The sequence below is a fragment of the Pteropus vampyrus genome, unplaced genomic scaffold (genome assembly GCF_000151845.1).
Source record: "Pteropus vampyrus isolate Shadow unplaced genomic scaffold, Pvam_2.0 Scaffold28, whole genome shotgun sequence".
Taxonomy (NCBI): domain Eukaryota; kingdom Metazoa; phylum Chordata; class Mammalia; order Chiroptera; family Pteropodidae; genus Pteropus; species Pteropus vampyrus.
Window position 1 is genome coordinate 1,580,681 of NW_011888809.1, and position 16,845 is coordinate 1,597,525.

The following is a 16,845-nucleotide window of genomic DNA, read 5'->3' on the forward strand; positions in this document are numbered from 1 at the left end:
CAGTGTCCACCGTAACAGCCTCTTTGTCAGGTGGAGCATGGGGCTCCTTCTGTGCTTCTGTCACCGAGAGTCTGGTGAGCACAAAGGAGGGCCAGAGAATTTCTGAGGACTCCCGGAAAGCTTCCTAGAGGAGGCGTCCTTTGAGAATTCCAATAGGGATACATGAGGAAGGCGTTTCAAGGAAAGGAACCACTGAGGGCAAAGAGAAGGAGGCATGAAACCTCTGGATGGTTTAGGGAACAGCAAGAGATCTGGTAACTAGGGCATGGGGCTTGGGGAGGAAGTGTAGAAAGAGATAAAGCTACGAAGGAGAATGGTCAGATCCTCAAAGGCCTTCCTTTCAGTGAGAAGTTTAGGCTTGGTGGTGCCTAGGGAGCAGGAATGTGAGAGCACTGGATGTGTATTTTAGGAGGATACCCCTGGCAGCATTGTAAGGGGCCCGGACAGGGGAAGTTTAGAAGCAGGACCAGTTAGGAGGACATTAAATTTGGCTTTGCTGAGGGTCCAGATGATGGGAGGCAGGCTTGGTTAGAACTGAGAGAACTTGTCTCTGGTTGGAGGGAAGGGAGAAACCTGCCTGGTGTTTGGGGAATGGGAGAGGGTGTCATTATCTGAGCTAGAGAATCCTGGAGGAAGAGCAGGAAGGTGGTGTGGACTTGCCATTTTCTTAAGGATGTATCTTGATGAGCCCAAGCTTTTAATTTTAATGAAGTCCAATCTATGCATTTTTTATTTTATTGGTTAGTGTGTGTGCACACATGTGCATAAGAATCTCTGCCTACCCCAAGGTTATGAAGATGTTCTCTTAGGAGAGGGCGGACTTTCGAGTTAGGTTTTGGACAAGCTGCTTTTGAGAAGCCAGAGGGTGGCTGTCTAGGGGAGAGGGTTAGCAGGCCACTCAAAGGTGGGTCTGGAACCAGACTTGAGTCATCCACGAGGGGAGCAAGTGCTGGCTGGAGAGTGGGAAGCGTCTGAAGCAAGAGAGCAGCCCTGCCCTGGGAGGACCAGGACGGGGAGGGACAGGGATTTGGGGTGTCTGGGAGCGGCCGGCAACCAGGACAGACCCTGGAAGGAGTTCCAGAACCAATTAGAGGGCCACTAAAGCCCCCTTTCCACCTATCTGTAGAGCCCTTCCCAACCTCCATCAAGTCTCAGTGGCCATCCTGGTTCTTCACCTCTCCATTTACATTCTCCCTGCGTGTGTGTGTGTGTGTGTGTGTGTGTGTGTGTGTGTGAGAGAGAGAGAGAGAGAGAGAGAGAGAGAGAATTTCATTTTTCTGATTTTCCGTTCTTTCATAACCCTTTACAGATGTCATGCATGACTCTCACCCTATTCCTCTTTTCCTCTTGAGTCAATGAATGGTGGGCAGTGTATTTTAATTTTTCACTTCCAACTCCGATGGAGTAAACAAAACTGGGGCTAAAACAGTTTACGGTCTCCTGTATATCTGAATCTGAATGCTGTTTGAAAGGCAACTTTGTGGGGCAACCCGCCCCCCCATAAAAACTGAAAAATAGAAATTGAGTTGGACATTCTTTATACATACCAAAGCAGCTATCAGAATTCAGCCTTTCTGAAGGGAGGGTGGGTTTGTGTGATTCTCCTTTAGAATCACTTGGCATTGCACTAAAAAGGCAGGCCCTGTCCTGAACCTACAGGGGGCAGAATCTCTGGGGTGGTACTTGAGGAATCTGATTTTCTAGCCAGGTGCCCAGATGATTGTGGGGCTTGTGAAGGTTTGAGAACTACCAAGTTTCTGATGATTCAAAGTAAACCAAATCTGGCACAGAAGAGATTCCCCCAAAGATGCGTTTATTGTATCACCTACCACCCCGTCACCCACATCGGGGGCCCCACCACACACTGGGGTCCCCTGGGAGTTTTATTTTAACTTCACTGCCCGGGCCCCTCCTCTGCAGTCATTAGGTCTGGAGTTTAGTGAGGGGCCGTGGCCTGGATCCTTTCTAAAGCTCTCCAGGTGGTTGTAAGGTACCGTCTTGGTTGAGACTCTGCTCTTGCATCTGGAGCCGAAGAAGGACAGGCTCTGAGGCAGGCTGAGCAAGGGGAACCACTTCCAAACATGGGTGGGGTGAGAGGCCGGAAAGGACTTGGTACAGGAATTCAAATTTTTCCTTTGGGATGGAGATGGTAGGCGTTTCTGCTGCAGTCGGCAGTCGTCACTGCAATGCTCCTGCGCTGGTCTCCTCCTGGGTCTCCTCTTTGGACCCTGAAACTTGAGAGGGTCTGCATGCCTGAATCTGAATGGTGGTCCCTGAGGCCCCTTCTTGGAGCTGACGAGTGGGGGGCGGAGGGAAGGGAAAGAAGCCCAGGCCGATGGGGTTGACTGGGTTCCTTTTGACCCACATCCCCTGCAGGTATGAAATTAACATTTCTCTCCAGGGTCCGGTTTCTAAAGCAAAGTGACAACATGACCTGTCCTCAAGCAAACTTGTCATGAGGTTCTTTCCACCTCTCAAATGTTCAGCCCTCCTGACTTCCTTTGATCTTATCTGTGATATTAAGCAGATATTTGTAGACCTATTAGAATGATCCAAAGCTAGCTACTTCCTGAAGGTCTCATCATCAGCTGTGATCCCCTGCTAACTCAGAGACCTCCTCACAGCCTGTTCCTTCTGTTGATTTCCCTGGTGAGGATCAAGGGAGGTCTGCGGACCTGCAGCACCGCCACCCCCACCCCCACCCCCACCCTCGCTTCCTTTCCAGACCCTGCACTCTGCTCACTCACAAGGGGAGCTATGCACATCAGCAGCTCCGGGCTGGGGGATGAAAGTGACCCGGAGGGGAGAGGGAGGTCCGTGGAGAAGCCGTCCCCCCCATACGGAGCTGTAGGGAAAGGAAGGCAGATGGGCGCAGTGAAGAAAGAGGTATCAGCGGAAGCTCCAGAGCCTAGGGCAGGTCTGGCAAGTTGGGGCTTCCACGTACACACCATTAGGAAGTCCACATACACACTGTGAGGAAGTGTAGTGGTGACTGGGAGAGAATGGGGGAGCGGGGGAGGAATGAGGGCTGCTTGTGATGGAGGCGGGGAGAGATGAAATTGGGGGGGGTCAATGGGAAGGTGGCTCCCTGACCCCTCATTGCTCTCTGGATCAGAAGAATTTGTCGGAGTGAATCATGCAACAGGCGGCAGGCGGCTCCTCCTTCCTAACAGATAGGCGGACAGCTGTGCTTGTGCTTCTCATCCTCCCTTCATCTGCCAGGAAGCAGATGCAATTGCAGATACCCCCAGAGATCTGGCCATTCCTGTCTGAGAAGCCTGGGAGGTTGCACCATTTCTAGTTCACCCTCTCTTCTTCCCTTGAGTCTTCCTGCCTTTGCAGATCCCAGCCTCCCCGAATTTCCTTTAGCACACGGAGAAAGCAGCTAGACCACATAATTTACCATCTAATTGCATGCTGTCTTGAGTGAGGGCTGCGGTTCCATGTGTGGTGGATCTTGGGCACACAATTAGGCTGTGAGTAACAGAAGGGTGGAGGCTCATCTCCTCCGTGTCCTCCACCTCCTCAGTATCCTCCCCTGGCCTGGCTCTCACAGGTGCTCGGAACATTGAGTCTTCTGGATCCTAGCATTTAAATGTGTTTCAGGCAGGCTCAGAGATGGGCTCTAGGATAGAGCACAGCCTCCTGGAGTGGGGGTGGGGTCCTCCTGCCCCATGGCATTTGCCTAAATGCTGTGGCTCTCCTGGGCCCATGTTTGGGAGGATGGCACAGAGCCCAGCCAGGCCAGCGCACTGCAGGTTGCCATGGTGACCCTTTGGCTTTCCCCCTGAAGGAGGATGGATTTCTCTTTCAGCCCAAATCATCTGCCTGGGCTGCCTCCATTCTATACACGCTGGGAACAAGACTGCCCAGCCTCACTACCTTCCACTTTCTGCCACAGGGGACAGGTTGCGGAGAGGCTCAGTTTTAAATCACAATCCAGTATCGCACAATAGCATGTTGTGGCTTGAAGGGCGAGCAGGAAGGGAAAGCCCAGGAGATGGGGCTTTCCCTTTGACATGTGCCCTGAGAGGGCGTCCCTCTGCATCTCCTTCTGCCTACCCCACACCCCAGCCCACTTCTTCAATTAATGGCTCTGACTCTTTGGGTGGGCTTGATCCCTTTAGGCCTCAGTTTCCCCATTTGTAACAGGGGCAGCCAAGGCCATTAGTGGTTTCCACACCTGGCTAGTTCAGAATTACCTAGGGTGCTTTTATTAGATTCCTGCCCCCGCCCCCCCAAAGCCTGCTGATCTCCATAGGAAGGCCCGGGAATCTGTATTTTTTAAAACCCTCTTTGGGTAATCCTGATACAGTTAAACCTGAGTGAGTTTGGGATTCTCCTGGCAAGATGATCTATGAGGCTCTTGTGAAAAGAAAAGGAAACTCTGCCCTGTGCTGGGCTGACTGGCCTCTCTGGGTTCCCAGGAGCTTCTGAAGAGTCCCTTGCAGGTTACTCTTGTCAGGAAGCGGGTGTTTCCTGGTCATGCTGGCCAAGCCAAGATCAGGCCCCACCTTTCCCCCACAGGAGAAGCCAGGAGAGAGAGAATGACAGGAAGGGGGAATGTTGCCATAACAACGAGCTCTAGGGAGAGGCCTCCCTTCCAGGGGCTGGTACTTCACCCCAGTCATGGTGGTTTCCATGGAAATGGGTTACTGAGGGACAGGGGAAACACTTGCCCCACTTAGAGCATTAGTCAGGAGCTGCCAGAAGGCAGAACATCTCTAGGTGGGAGCCTTGGACCCCTGTCAACTTTGAGTCCCTCCTGTCACCATGGCCTCTGCTCCCCGGGTGCAGGTCTGACACTTTCTCCCTGCTTAGTTGCTCTCTCTGCGACTGGTCTCCCTAGCAACAAGTCCTGCTAACTCCTTGCTGTTGGCTCCATGGCTATTTTTAGCTTCATTGCCAGCAGCCCAGTCCTGGTCATTTGCTTGCAACCTCCATGTAGACTGCAGGGGAATAGGAAAACAAAGATCCCCACCTCTTTGGGGGTGGCCTAGACCTGGACATCTTGGCCCCTTTAGAAATTTGCTATGGAAAACATCTGTCCCCAGCCCAGAACTTGGGCGATGGATCCCAGATGAGGCTCCTGAGGCAATGCTGACTTCAGTTTAGCAAACCCTGTTTTAATCCTTCACAATGCGCAAAGCACTCTGGTCCACCTTGCTCCCGTATGAAGCTGTATGAGATACAGTCCCTGCCCTCTAGAAATTTTTAATCTCGTGGAAGAGGAAAATGAGCACACACAGGCAAAGACTGGCAGGAGTACAAGGTGCTATGGAAGTATGGAGGGGGAGGAGGGGCAGGGTGGTTTTTCAGTGGGGAAAGATAAGGGTGAGGGACCAGAGCAGCACTGTCTAGTAGAACTTTCTGCAAGGACAGAAATGTTCTAAAGTCTGTGCCATCCAGGGGCCCCCAAGCCCCAACTATTAGACACTTCGAATGTGGCCAGTGCGACTGAAAACTGAATTGTTATTTTTATTTAATTTAAATAGCCAATACAGTACATGCAGGACAGTTTGGGTCAAGAGAAGCTTTCATGGGGGAGGTAACTGGTGGACTGGACCAAAGGATAGGTAGGATTCGAAGGGGAGGGGCAGGAAAAGCATGAGCAAAGGCACAAAAATACACGTATTTGGGGAATAGCGAGTGGGTGGGCAGAGTGTAGGCTGTGTGACGTAAGTGCTGCAGATTGTGGAGGCCTTGCGTGCCACGCAGAGCGCTGATGTAATCGGCAGGCAGTCTGAGGTCTAGTGCGTAGCACCGAAGCTGCCAAGCTGTAGGTGGGAGAATGACAGGATCAGAATAGACATCCAGATGTCCTGATGTCACGGCCTTTTGTCTGGATAAAGTCTCTCTGGCCTTGAGGTCAGTGGAAATGTTTGTGTGGCAGAAAATATGCAGCGTCTTCCCAATGTATGGCTTTGCAGATGACTTCTAGGGATGGTGGCTCCTCTGATTGGAATAAAGGGGACTCAAGTGGTACATGTTAAAATCAGTCACACGGGTGTGGCATTCCCACCTGGACCTGTGGGAATTACTGCCCTTCGGTGGGGGACATAGCCTAGTGTCTCAACCCAGTTCTGTGAGCCGGAAAATCAAATTAATGGCATTTATCGTGATCATGCTCTTCAGAGACACAGGAGGGTGACGTATACCAGGATGTCAAATTTACCAGCTTATTACAGGACTTGTCTTTGCTACACAGATCCTCAGAGTTGCCCTGCTGTTTTCTGGCAACTTACTGGTATCAGAGTCATTGGAAAATGTAATTAAAATTAGAAGTTTGCTTGATGAATACAGGATCGGGGCTAAGAGAGTCAGGTGTCCTTAAGAGGTATTTTCATCACTGCTCTCTGCTGGCCAAACAGGAAATGTGTCCTCTCTTTCAGGTCACCCTCTCTTTTGGACCATGCTGGTTACTTCCTCTCCAATACTTCTTTTAGGCTCTTGACATCCATCAGATCTTCTTTTCATCGAGGAGTTCCTCCTTTCAACATACTCTTTATAACATTTCCAAGAACCCGGCTATTTTACATGACCCTCCTATTTTAGGTTGACTATCTTTATCTTAATCAAAAGACCTATCCTAGTAATCACCCAGGGAGGGTTACTCTGGAAGGATGAGGACATATGTGACCTGAGGATCCTAGAAGGCTGCCTTGGTTTTTTCCTGACCTTTTACTAAAGTCACCTCTTGTCCTAGATCTTGAAGTCTCTTCTGCTTTGGGGGTCTGTCTCTGCCTACTTAGCACAAAGGAGGCACAAATCTCTAATGGAAAAAGGTAACTTTTCCTGTCCAATAGCTACAGGAAAGGGATGGTGCCCTAGGTTGGCAGAGGGACACCTTTGAGTTTGGGCTTCCTTTTGCTTAAGTTGGGAGCTTTGTGGAAGAGGTAAGAATTGAGCTTCATTTTAAAGAATGAGAATGAGGTTTAGCAGCTGGAGGGAGAGGCTACATTTTAAGGCAGCCAAAAGAAAGCGAAACTGACACTTTGAGCCCTGGCTGTATGCAGAGGCATCATTACTCACTGTCTGAAGAAGTCCCAAGATGAACAGAGTGTAGAGAAGAAGGTGTTTAGCCTTATAATAATGGAAAAGGAGATGCCATATATGAGATAGAGTGTTATTAAAAAGAGCCAGCCAAGCCTGACCATAGACTTCATTTTGAGAGGAGGCCTGGGGTGAGGTGTAAAGTGGCCTGTTGACAGGGCCTGGATGCCAAGGAGGAATCAGTGAGAGAAGCCGCTAAGCAAGTCATATTACATTCCTTAAAGGGTAGGAGCAGGCAAGAGGTATAAATTCAGGTCTTTTCATCTCTGTTCAGGGTTCTCCTGAAAAATTATACCAAGCAGATATCTTGATTAGGTTGAAAGACAGGTTGGAGCAGAAGAGGGCCTTCTTGCTGTATGGATTCTGGGTCTCAGATGGGGTTGAGATAGGGAAGTTTGTATTCTCCAAGTACTATTTGGAGAGGGCACTCTGGTCTAGAGTCCTCCTACCTCTTCAGGGCTCGCTTGCCCAGAAGGGTGCCGAGCCCCAGCAGTGATGGTTGGCTCTCCTTCACAAGTCATCTCTTGACTTCATTAAACCAGCACCTGTTCTAGCTAGTATGTCCCAGCTGACTGTGGGGCATTATCTGCTTAAGAGATGCTGGTATTTCAGAGCCTGGGAGGGCAGATGTCATCACTTCTGTTTTGCAAATGAAAAAACAGACTTCTTGGGGTTAAGTGGCTTGTTCAAGGTCATGATGATGGTACCAGAAAGCAAGTCCAGATCTTCTGACAAATGCCACTGGCCAAAAAGCCCTCGGCTGCTGTGAGCATTTATCTTCAGTTCTGCTCTTCTTTCTTATTCATCTTGCAAACTGAAACCAGGCTAATCCTGCCAAAAATACCCATTCATCTCATCAGAAAACCTGTGGTTATTCTTCACTGCTATAGGATCTATCCACTGACATCTTTCTCTGCACCTTTTAGCTTTAGTCGTATTGGCTGCCCCCCACCCCCAACCTGAAAACTAAATGTCTCTCATTCCCTGCTTATCCTACCTCATTCCAAATCTTATTCCTTCTCCAGGCTTAGTCTCTGCTCTGCACTGATTTATGTAACCTCATTTATCATCCATACGACCCATTTTTTGTTGGCTTCTAAGCCATCCTGGCTCATTGGGTTTGTTATTTGTGATATAGTTATCTTTACAGATGTTTATTTTTCAGAGACCTTGTCTCTCCAAGTCTAGTTGACTCTGTCAATTCCTTGTGTGTCTGTCCTTCTTGGGGCCTCTGCTCAGAAGGGAGCTTGAAATAGTTGAGGCTGTACCTGGAGGCTCCACCTGGAGGCTCCAGAAGATGAGGAATGTAGTATTCTTGAGCTGCAGGAAACTGTGCTTGGAAATGAAGGAAATGCCACAGTTTTGCTTTCTGAGGGTTTAGTTACTGGAGATCAGCTACAGTCCAAAAATAATAAATCTCCCCAACCATCGACATCATCATGGCTCCATGGTCCAGAATCACCCAGAGCAGATGATCCTCCTTCTGACACTATGTCACAATGCCTAGTCATTCACCTCACTTCATCAAATCATATTGGCATTTTATCTTACATCATCACAAGAAAAAGTGGGAGTACAGTACAAAGATATTTTGAGACCCCATTCATATAACTTATTATAGTACACTGTTATAATTATCTGATTAGCTGTTGTTAATCTCTTACTGTGCCTAACTTATAAGTTAAACTTCATCATAGGTACGTACAGGAAAAAAACAGTATATATAGTGTTGGGTACTACTCTCCACGGTTTTGGGCACCCACCAGGGATCTTGGATCCAATACCCGGCAGATAAGAGGGGACCAGGAAGAGCAGCCCTGTGTGAGCCCATGGCAGTGGTCCCAAAAAGAGAAAATGAGAAATCCAAGACAGACCCAAAGTGAACTAGGGGACCCAGGTTGGCCAGGAAGAGATATTCAAAGCCTGAACTCCACCAGCCAGCTTTTAAAGGCACCCCTCTCTAGCCACCTGTAGCGTTAAGAGACGACCCCCTCCACACACACCCCCAGTTCTTGTTCTGGAGGGCCCCCAATTCTGTGCGGGCGCTTTATGTCCATCTCTGTGTGCTTAGGGTTTACCTTCTGCTTCTTAGTCTATTCGCTCGTTTGTAAGCTTTTCCCCTTTTTTTTTTTTTTTTTTCGGTGTGTTCTGAGAAACTCACTTTTAACAACTTTCTCCCGGTTCTCGCAGACGGTCGAGATGGGAAGCCTGGAATAGTTTGTGAGAAGAAATGCGCCTGCGGGGCAGAGCCTGAAAGATGAAGTTCGAGATGGCGAAAGGGCGGAGGCTGTCCAGAGAGGATGCCTGGCCTGTAGTGTGTGCTCAGTGAATAACTGTCGAAAGGGGGGAGAGGGGGCGGGGACGCCCGGCCCGGGAGTACGGGGAAGGCACCGCCTCCAGCCCGGCCGGGGCGGGCCCTGGGAACGGGCGGAGGCCCAGCCGCGCCCCCAGGCCCCCGCGCCCCTCGGCCCGGAGGAGAGGGGCTGGCCCACTGCCAGCGTCTGAGAGCCGGCCCCCTCCCCCGGCCCGCTCGCAGCCAACCAGGCACTCCAGCGGGGCCCACGTGATCTGGAGTTCTAGACAAAGAAAATGTTCAAGCCCTCCCCCCCACCTCCCCCCTCCCCCTCTCTCTGGCCCCCTCCGCCCCCAGCCCCATCGCCCCCTTCCCCTCCCCCCAGACGGGCAGCTACTTACAGAGCTTCAGGGCCGGGCCTCACACCTGAGCCGGACCACAGAGGGGCTGCACCTGGCCTTATGGGTAGGTTCCTGGACGGAGCCCTGGGGAGGCTGGGGGCGGGGAGGCGGCAGTGCCGGTGGGAGGATCTCTGGGCCGCTGCAGCCCTCTGGGTTTGAGAAGAGTCAAGTAAGCCTCCCTGGCCCGCACGAGCTGGCTCCCCTGCCTGGCTTGAGTTCTGGAGATGCTGAGTTACTGCTGTCCCACCCACTCCCTCCTCAGGAGCCCCAAGCCCCACTCCTCCCTGCGCTCAGGTGGGACCTGGTTGTTCAGGGACCAGGAAGAGCAGCCCTGCTGTGAGCCTATGGCAGTGGTCAATGGGCTGGGGAACAGGCCCCAGCCACAGGGTGCTGGGAGCCCAGGAGTTGGGCCGAAAGCAGCTTTTTTGCTGAGCTGGCTGGCAGTTGGGTGGTTGGCATTCCCTTCTGACCTGTGTTCCTTCCTGGTGGACCACGCTGTCCTCAGGCTGTGCCAACCTTTCGGCCTCTTCGTGTGCCATGGGGCAGGCGGCCAGGAAGAAGTGGTGCTGGGGATGGAGGGAGCAGTGCGACTGACAGGGGGCTGTGGCACATCCGTGGGTGCCGTGGGAGGCAGCCTGACACTGCGCTGTGGCCTGCGACAGGAGAGGTGCCTGCGACAGCCCTGGATCACTGCACCAGCGGGGAGTCAGCATGGGTTCCCAGACCTCTGACCTTTGGAACAGGAAGCAGCCTGAGTGCAGAGGGGAGTGGAGGTGGGACAGCTGCCCGAGGAGATGGGACTGGACGGGGAGGCTTTGCCTCCACTAGAGTGGAGTTGCCAGTGGCTTTCCAGGCTGGACAAACTCCAGGCAAAGTGGCTTCACTGAGGCGCAGTGGTTGGAGGGTAATATAGGGTCTTCCTGATCCTGCCCAATCTCTCTGGCCACCCTGGGATGGGGTCTTCTGAATTAGGGGTAGGAGCCTTTAGTCCCAAAGCCAAAGCCCTTCTTTCTCCTATTGTTTGCTTAGGGAGATGGGTTGGAGGGAAGGTGGGAAAAAAAACCATTCCCGCACTGCCCTGGGCAGACTCCTCTAATGTGGCCCCTCCCCCACCCAACCACCGTCTCTGCCCCTTCTTCCCCTTTTCACTTGCCTCCTGCTGCTAACCCACCCCCTCTTCCTTCCCCCATCCCTGCTGGCCTTGTCACGAAGGAGGCCCTCTTCCTCCTCCGTCTGCCAGAAATTGTGCTGGGTGCATGTTCTCCTGCACCTAGTGGGTTGGGGGCGCTTAACAGCCATCAGCAGCAGCATCTGACAAGCTGGGGGAAGTTGTGGGGGAAGAATAATGTTCAGGAACTGGCTGTGGAGGGGTGGAGAAGAGAGACAAAGGGGCTGTGGGGGAGTGTGGAGGGTGGTGTCAGGCACGACTCACTTCTAGACCTGGGGAGCCCGGCGCCCACCCGCTGCTGCTTGCTGTGGAAGTGACTTCTGGCTCCTTTCATCAGAAGGCCCCTCTCCTGCCCTCTGTACAACTTGTTCTGGCTGAGGGGCCTTGTCCTGGAAGCAGGGTCATTGGGTCATCCAAAGCAGCACCCTGGTCTAGATCAGTCATGTTTGGACTTCGAGGAGGCAGGGTGAAGGGAAGGGAGCAGAGACAGCTAGGCATGGCGCTTATCTGAGTGGAGCTGGTAGGGTTAGGGCTGCAGCAGCTGATGATTCTAGAAGAGAATCCCCTCCCCCTCTGGTTGAGTGCATACCTAGGCCCACCTTCTTGTGGGGGAGGAGGCGGTAGATAATTGATAGGAGGAAGGGGAGGACAAAGTTCCACCAGGTGAGGGGCTAGGGAGGGATGAGCAATTGTTCTGTATCCTGCCACCTCATTCCCTCAGCTGTTTGTGGGTGGGGGGCAAAGGATGCATCATCCCATTTTAGAATTTGTTGAGTCAGAGAAAGAACAAGATTTGGACTTCCATCCTCAGTGTTTTATTAGGAATCGCCACCAGAAGCCAATTGGCTGGGAGCAAAGACTTGAAAATCGAATGAAATGAAATGAATCTCTAAGACAGTAGGCCATTGAGCTTAAAAACCAAGATTCTTAGCCTAGAACCTTGGGATGGGGGGCAGGGGCATGAGCCATTGACAGGCTTTGGAGAGTCTTGGACTACTCGATACCACTCAGAAAAGGTTAAGAGAAATCTGTTCAAATGCCTTCGTAGATTGGAACAACTAGGGAGAGAAGGGTCCGTTCCAAAGTCAGCTGTTAATGAGTTGCAAGGCTAAGATAGGGATGTAGATGCTCGACTTCCAACTTAGGACTCTTATACTCCAGGTTGCTTTCTGATGTTCTTTTCTCATCTTGATGGGTTTACATTAACAGCTGCAACCTCTCAGGGAAATCTTCATGTTGAAAGATACATCAAAGATGGGATTTTGTCTCTCTGCATGAGCTGTGGTGGACGGGCTGGAGAGCCTTGAAGTGTCAGGGCCACGTGTTCTAGATTCAGTAGCCCAGAACCTGGGGCAGGGTGAGGTTTGAACAGCCCTCAGCCCTTGGAACTGAGGGAATCGAGGGTTTCATGGCCCTTTGCAGAGAGATGGGAAGCCTGGAATAGTTTGTGAGAAGAAATGCGCCTGCGGGGCAGAGCCTGAAAGATGAAGTTCGAGATGGCGAAAGGGCGGAGGCTGTCCAGAGAGGATGCCTGGCCTGTAGTGTGTGCTCAGTGAATAACTGTCGAAAGAATAAATGTATTTATGTATGGACCTGAAAGCTGCACATAGAAGGAAGGGGTGAATCTGGGAAGAGGACGTACATTGGATGTGATCGTGAGAACTCCAGCATGGCATGTGAGCGGGCAAGCTCTTCCGGGGCTTTCTGTGGTGTTTGAGCAGATGGGGAAGGAGACGTGCTCTTTAAACATAGTGATTTCATCATTAGTAGACATCACGACAAAACTAGAATTGTGGTCTGGACGCCACATGGTTGCCCAGGAAAATTGTGCAGAAAAGGACAAGAGGATAGATTCTTGACTGGGAAATACATCAGGAGAGGATGGAGCCAAAGTCTGTGCTCAGGCAAAGGTGCACAATTCGTATCCGAACAGAATTAACTTTTTCAAGTCAGAGGATGGCCAACTAATAACAGTGACAAATCGGGAAAGATTCGACCTGGGAGGAAGCTTTCCTAAGAGGCAGGAGAGAAGGCTGGAATTGAGCCCACTGATTGGAATTTACCTCTCAACTTCAAATCTTTCTGTTTTCGGTGGCAGGCCAGTTGAGTTGATGAGGGAAGAATCTCTCCAACCCTTTACTTCCCATCACTGTCTCCAGACCACGGAGATTGAGAGGAGTGCCCTAAGTATATCAGGTGGCCTTGCTAATACCTGGAAAGGTCAAGGTAACTCCTGTTTCTTATTTCCCCAGGCTGAGAAGAAAGCTAAGGTGATTGCAGTAATGAATGCTGTGGAAGAAAACCAGGGGTCTGGCGAGTCTCAGAAAGTGGAGGAGGCCAGCCCTCCTGCGGTGCAGCAGCCCACCGACCCCGCATCCCCCACTGTGGCCACCACTCCTGAGCCCGTGGGGGCCGATGCTGGGGACAAGAACGCCACCAAAGCAGCCGATGACGAACCGGAGTACGAGGTGAGCGGCTTGCTTCTTCATCTGCCTCGTCCAGCTCTGTCCTGGGTCCTTCCACTGCCAGCTCCTCCCGTCCTGCTCTCCTCTCTCCATCTGGTCCCAGGCCTCTTCGTCTCCCCAGTTTTGGTTCATTCAGATGGAGCTCCCTCCTGGCGGTCCTGACTCTCAGATGCCCAGGGTTGGGTTGCCGTGGGGGGGTGTCAGGGTGGCAGGGCCTCGTGACCACTGTGTAATGACTTCTGCTCCTTGGGGCTCCAGGACGGCCGGGGCTTTGGCATTGGGGAGCTGGTGTGGGGGAAACTGCGGGGCTTCTCCTGGTGGCCAGGCCGCATTGTGTCTTGGTGGATGACCGGCCGGAGTCGAGCAGCTGAAGGCACCCGCTGGGTCATGTGGTTCGGAGACGGCAAGTTCTCAGTGGTGAGTTGTGGGGTTCGGCGGTGGCCTTGGGGAGGAAGGAGTATTAGTCTCAGGGCCTTTGGTTTTGGCTGGGGGCACGGCATGGAACTGGGGTGATAGAAGTGGGCTCTGTTTTCTCTCACTCTGTGTGAATGGATGAAGCCTGCGAGATAATTAGGTTGCTCTGGTGGCTCAGTGAGCTAGGATACTTGCCAAGGGTTTGCCTTTCAGGAACCTTTTCCCCAGAATTCCCTGCCTGCTTGCATTCAGGTCCTTTGCATCATGTAATCGTACATGTATCCGGTCCTCTCAAGGGCAGAGGCCAAGTCTTTCTTGCCAGTTGCCAGGCACGTGGTGGGTGCTTGATGAGCGTGGAAGAAGGAAAAACAAGGGTGGTGGTTGTCCCTCCAGGTGTGTGTTGAGAAGCTGATGCCGCTGAGCTCCTTTTGCAGTGCTTTCCACCAGGCCACCTACAATAAGCAGCCCATGTACCGCAAAGCCATCTACGAAGTCCTGCAGGTGAGCGCCCTCAGAGAGATTCAGAGAGGGAGCTTAAACAGCAGGGACTGCAAGTTGATCTAGAAGCTGGAGCACGGAGGTTAGGCCCGGGCAGAGGGGCTGCCTGCCAGGCCCTGTAGAGACTCCTTTTGTGTCCACCTCACTCACCCCTTTTCTGCACTCTCCCTCCCCGGACATTCCCCTATAGTTCTCTCCTCCCCTGCACCTTTTCCTACCTTCAGTACTCACATCTGTCCTCCAGCCCGTCCTGATGCCCTCCCCCACCCATGTTGCCCGGCAGGTGGCCAGCAGCCGAGCGGGGAAGCTGTTCCCAGCGTGCCATGACAGCGACGAGAGCGACACTGCCAAGGCTGTGGAGGTGCAGAACAAACAGATGATCGAGTGGGCCCTCGGGGGGTTCCAGCCCTCTGGCCCCAAGGGCCTGGAGCCACCAGAAGGTAAATGCAGGGGCCCAGCCCAGCCTTCTGGGACCCCTGCCAGCAAGAGGGGCGAAAGTCATGCTTAGGGGGAGCCCCCAAGGCCTCCGTTGAGGGGCCCGGTGGGAATGGCCACAGTCTCCCTCTCCGGGGGTCTGGGTAGGGGCAGTACTGCTCTGGAGCTTAGAATAACCTGCACCCCATTGTAGGTAGAATGGAGGAAGGGAGGGACTTGGGATTCCTTGTCAGCTGGTAACCTAGATCTTACCACCTCCTTTCCCCGCCCAGAGGAGAAGAATCCCTACAAAGAAGTTTACACAGACATGTGGGTTGAACCTGAGGCAGCTGCCTATGCACCCCCTCCACCAGCCAAAAAGCCCCGAAAGAGCACAACTGAGAAGCCCAAGGTCAAGGAGATTATTGATGAACGCACGAGAGGTAGTTGGCCTGGCTCTGGAGAGTGGCATGGCGAAGCCAGCGTTCAGAGGAGCAGGTGAGGCCCTCGCGGCCACCTCTGATGCTTGGCTTCCCTCCCCTCCACAGAGCGGCTGGTGTACGAGGTGCGGCAGAAGTGCCGGAACATCGAGGGTGAGTCACGGTGGGTCGGCTGGACAGTCCCTGAGAAGTCAATAGTCTTGGCCCCGGGACAGGCAGGCAGGCTGGCTCCTAGCGGGGTGCCTGGTGCTTGGGTACTTAGAAAGGTTTGGGTGACGTGGGACATCAGTACTCAGTAGCAGGGTCTGTCCTGCATGTTCCCACCACCTCCAAGCCTGCTTCATGCATACATCTGCCTTCCCAGCACCATAATCTTACTGTCCTATCAGTGGTATGGGCTGGCTGTTAGGGTTTAGGAGCCCTCAGTGGGGTCAGAGAGGGTGGCCTCTCTTGGATTTGATTGAACTTGCCTGAATATGACCTTTTGACCTCTGCTTCTCCTCACCTTCTCTCATCCAGTGGTCATTAGCAACCCATGTGTATCTCCCTTGGCTTAGTGGTAGGATGCCTAGCTCGGGGCCCTTGGCCTAGGAAGGATGGAGACAGGGGCTCAGGACTTACGGATTGTCCAAGGGCTATTTCCAGAGTAACGGGGGGCAGGACCCTGTTCTCATCATCAGATTCCTGTCCCTGTATGATGCCGCTCCTGGCTGGTGGCATTGCTGCTCTGAGAGATGAGAGGCCTTCTGAGATTGTCCCGTGGGGCGCCTCCCAGAATCCTTTCTGCTTTCCTTTCTGGCTGCTGCTCCAGCACGCGCCTGTTTTGTAGCTTCTCTGGAGTGGCTTTGGCTGGTGGTGGTGGTGGGGGGGGCGGTTTGCAGCCATGCTCACTCCACTTTCTCTGCTTTCCAGACATTTGCATCTCTTGTGGGAGCCTCAATGTCACCCTGGAACACCCTCTCTTCGTTGGAGGAATGTGCCAAAACTGCAAGGTGGGGGGCACACCCAGCAGAGACGTGATAGAGGGCGCCCCTGGGCCCCTGGTTGAGCGCATCTCCTCACCTTTGGCCTCGTTGCGGGCGGGTTGGGGGCAGCTGGGAGGTTGGCTCCAAGGTTTGCTCTGGAAGCAGAGTCCTGATAAAACAGACCCCTGGGAGACCCCTGGGCTTCAAGCATTTGACGTGCCCTTATTTTTCCTCCTTTGAAAGGTTCTTTTTCCCTCTAAAGTCCATGCTAGTCCTGGATGTGGGCTCACAACATCCATCACCAGTGCGAAGTCCGGGGAGGACAGGCTGACTGCTGGGGGGGGGGCGGGTTTCTGTGACCTTGGGACTCGGGAGGAAAACCCAGAGCCACAGCAAGGGACAAAGGGTGCAGCTACCTCCCTGGCCTTCTCTCAGGCCTCTTCAGTTCTGTCCACTGCTGTGGGTAGAGAGACCTACTGGTGGCATTGATGTCCCCTTTCCTGGTCTGTGGTTTGGGCCAAGCCCGGCTGGATGGGTGGCAGGGTCACATTTCTAGGGCTGAGCTGGGGTTCCAAAGTGAGAGCCCAGAGGCTGGGTTCAAAGTCTGCATTCACTCTGGCTGTCCGGGGTCTTACCGGTGGTCTGACCCTCCACCCTGCTTTCTAGAACTGCTTCCTGGAGTGTGCTTACCAGTACGATGACGACGGCTATCAGTCCTACTGCACCATCTGCTG

General features: G+C 52.8%; 1 protein-coding gene across 1 annotated transcript in view; it reads left to right on the plus strand.

Moving 5' to 3' along the window:
* DNMT3A (DNA methyltransferase 3 alpha) overlaps positions 1-16,845 on the plus strand; it is a 103,831-nt gene that overhangs the window by 71,898 nt on the left and 15,088 nt on the right. The window contains exons 7-14 of the mRNA XM_023528498.1: positions 13,168-13,383; positions 13,639-13,797; positions 14,188-14,295; positions 14,576-14,732; positions 15,000-15,149; positions 15,255-15,299; positions 16,059-16,138; positions 16,778-16,843. Of these exons, the coding sequence (XP_023384266.1) occupies positions 13,168-13,383; positions 13,639-13,797; positions 14,188-14,295; positions 14,576-14,732; positions 15,000-15,149; positions 15,255-15,299; positions 16,059-16,138; positions 16,778-16,843 (981 nt within the window). The remainder of the gene's footprint in view (positions 1-13,167; positions 13,384-13,638; positions 13,798-14,187; positions 14,296-14,575; positions 14,733-14,999; positions 15,150-15,254; positions 15,300-16,058; positions 16,139-16,777; positions 16,844-16,845) is intronic.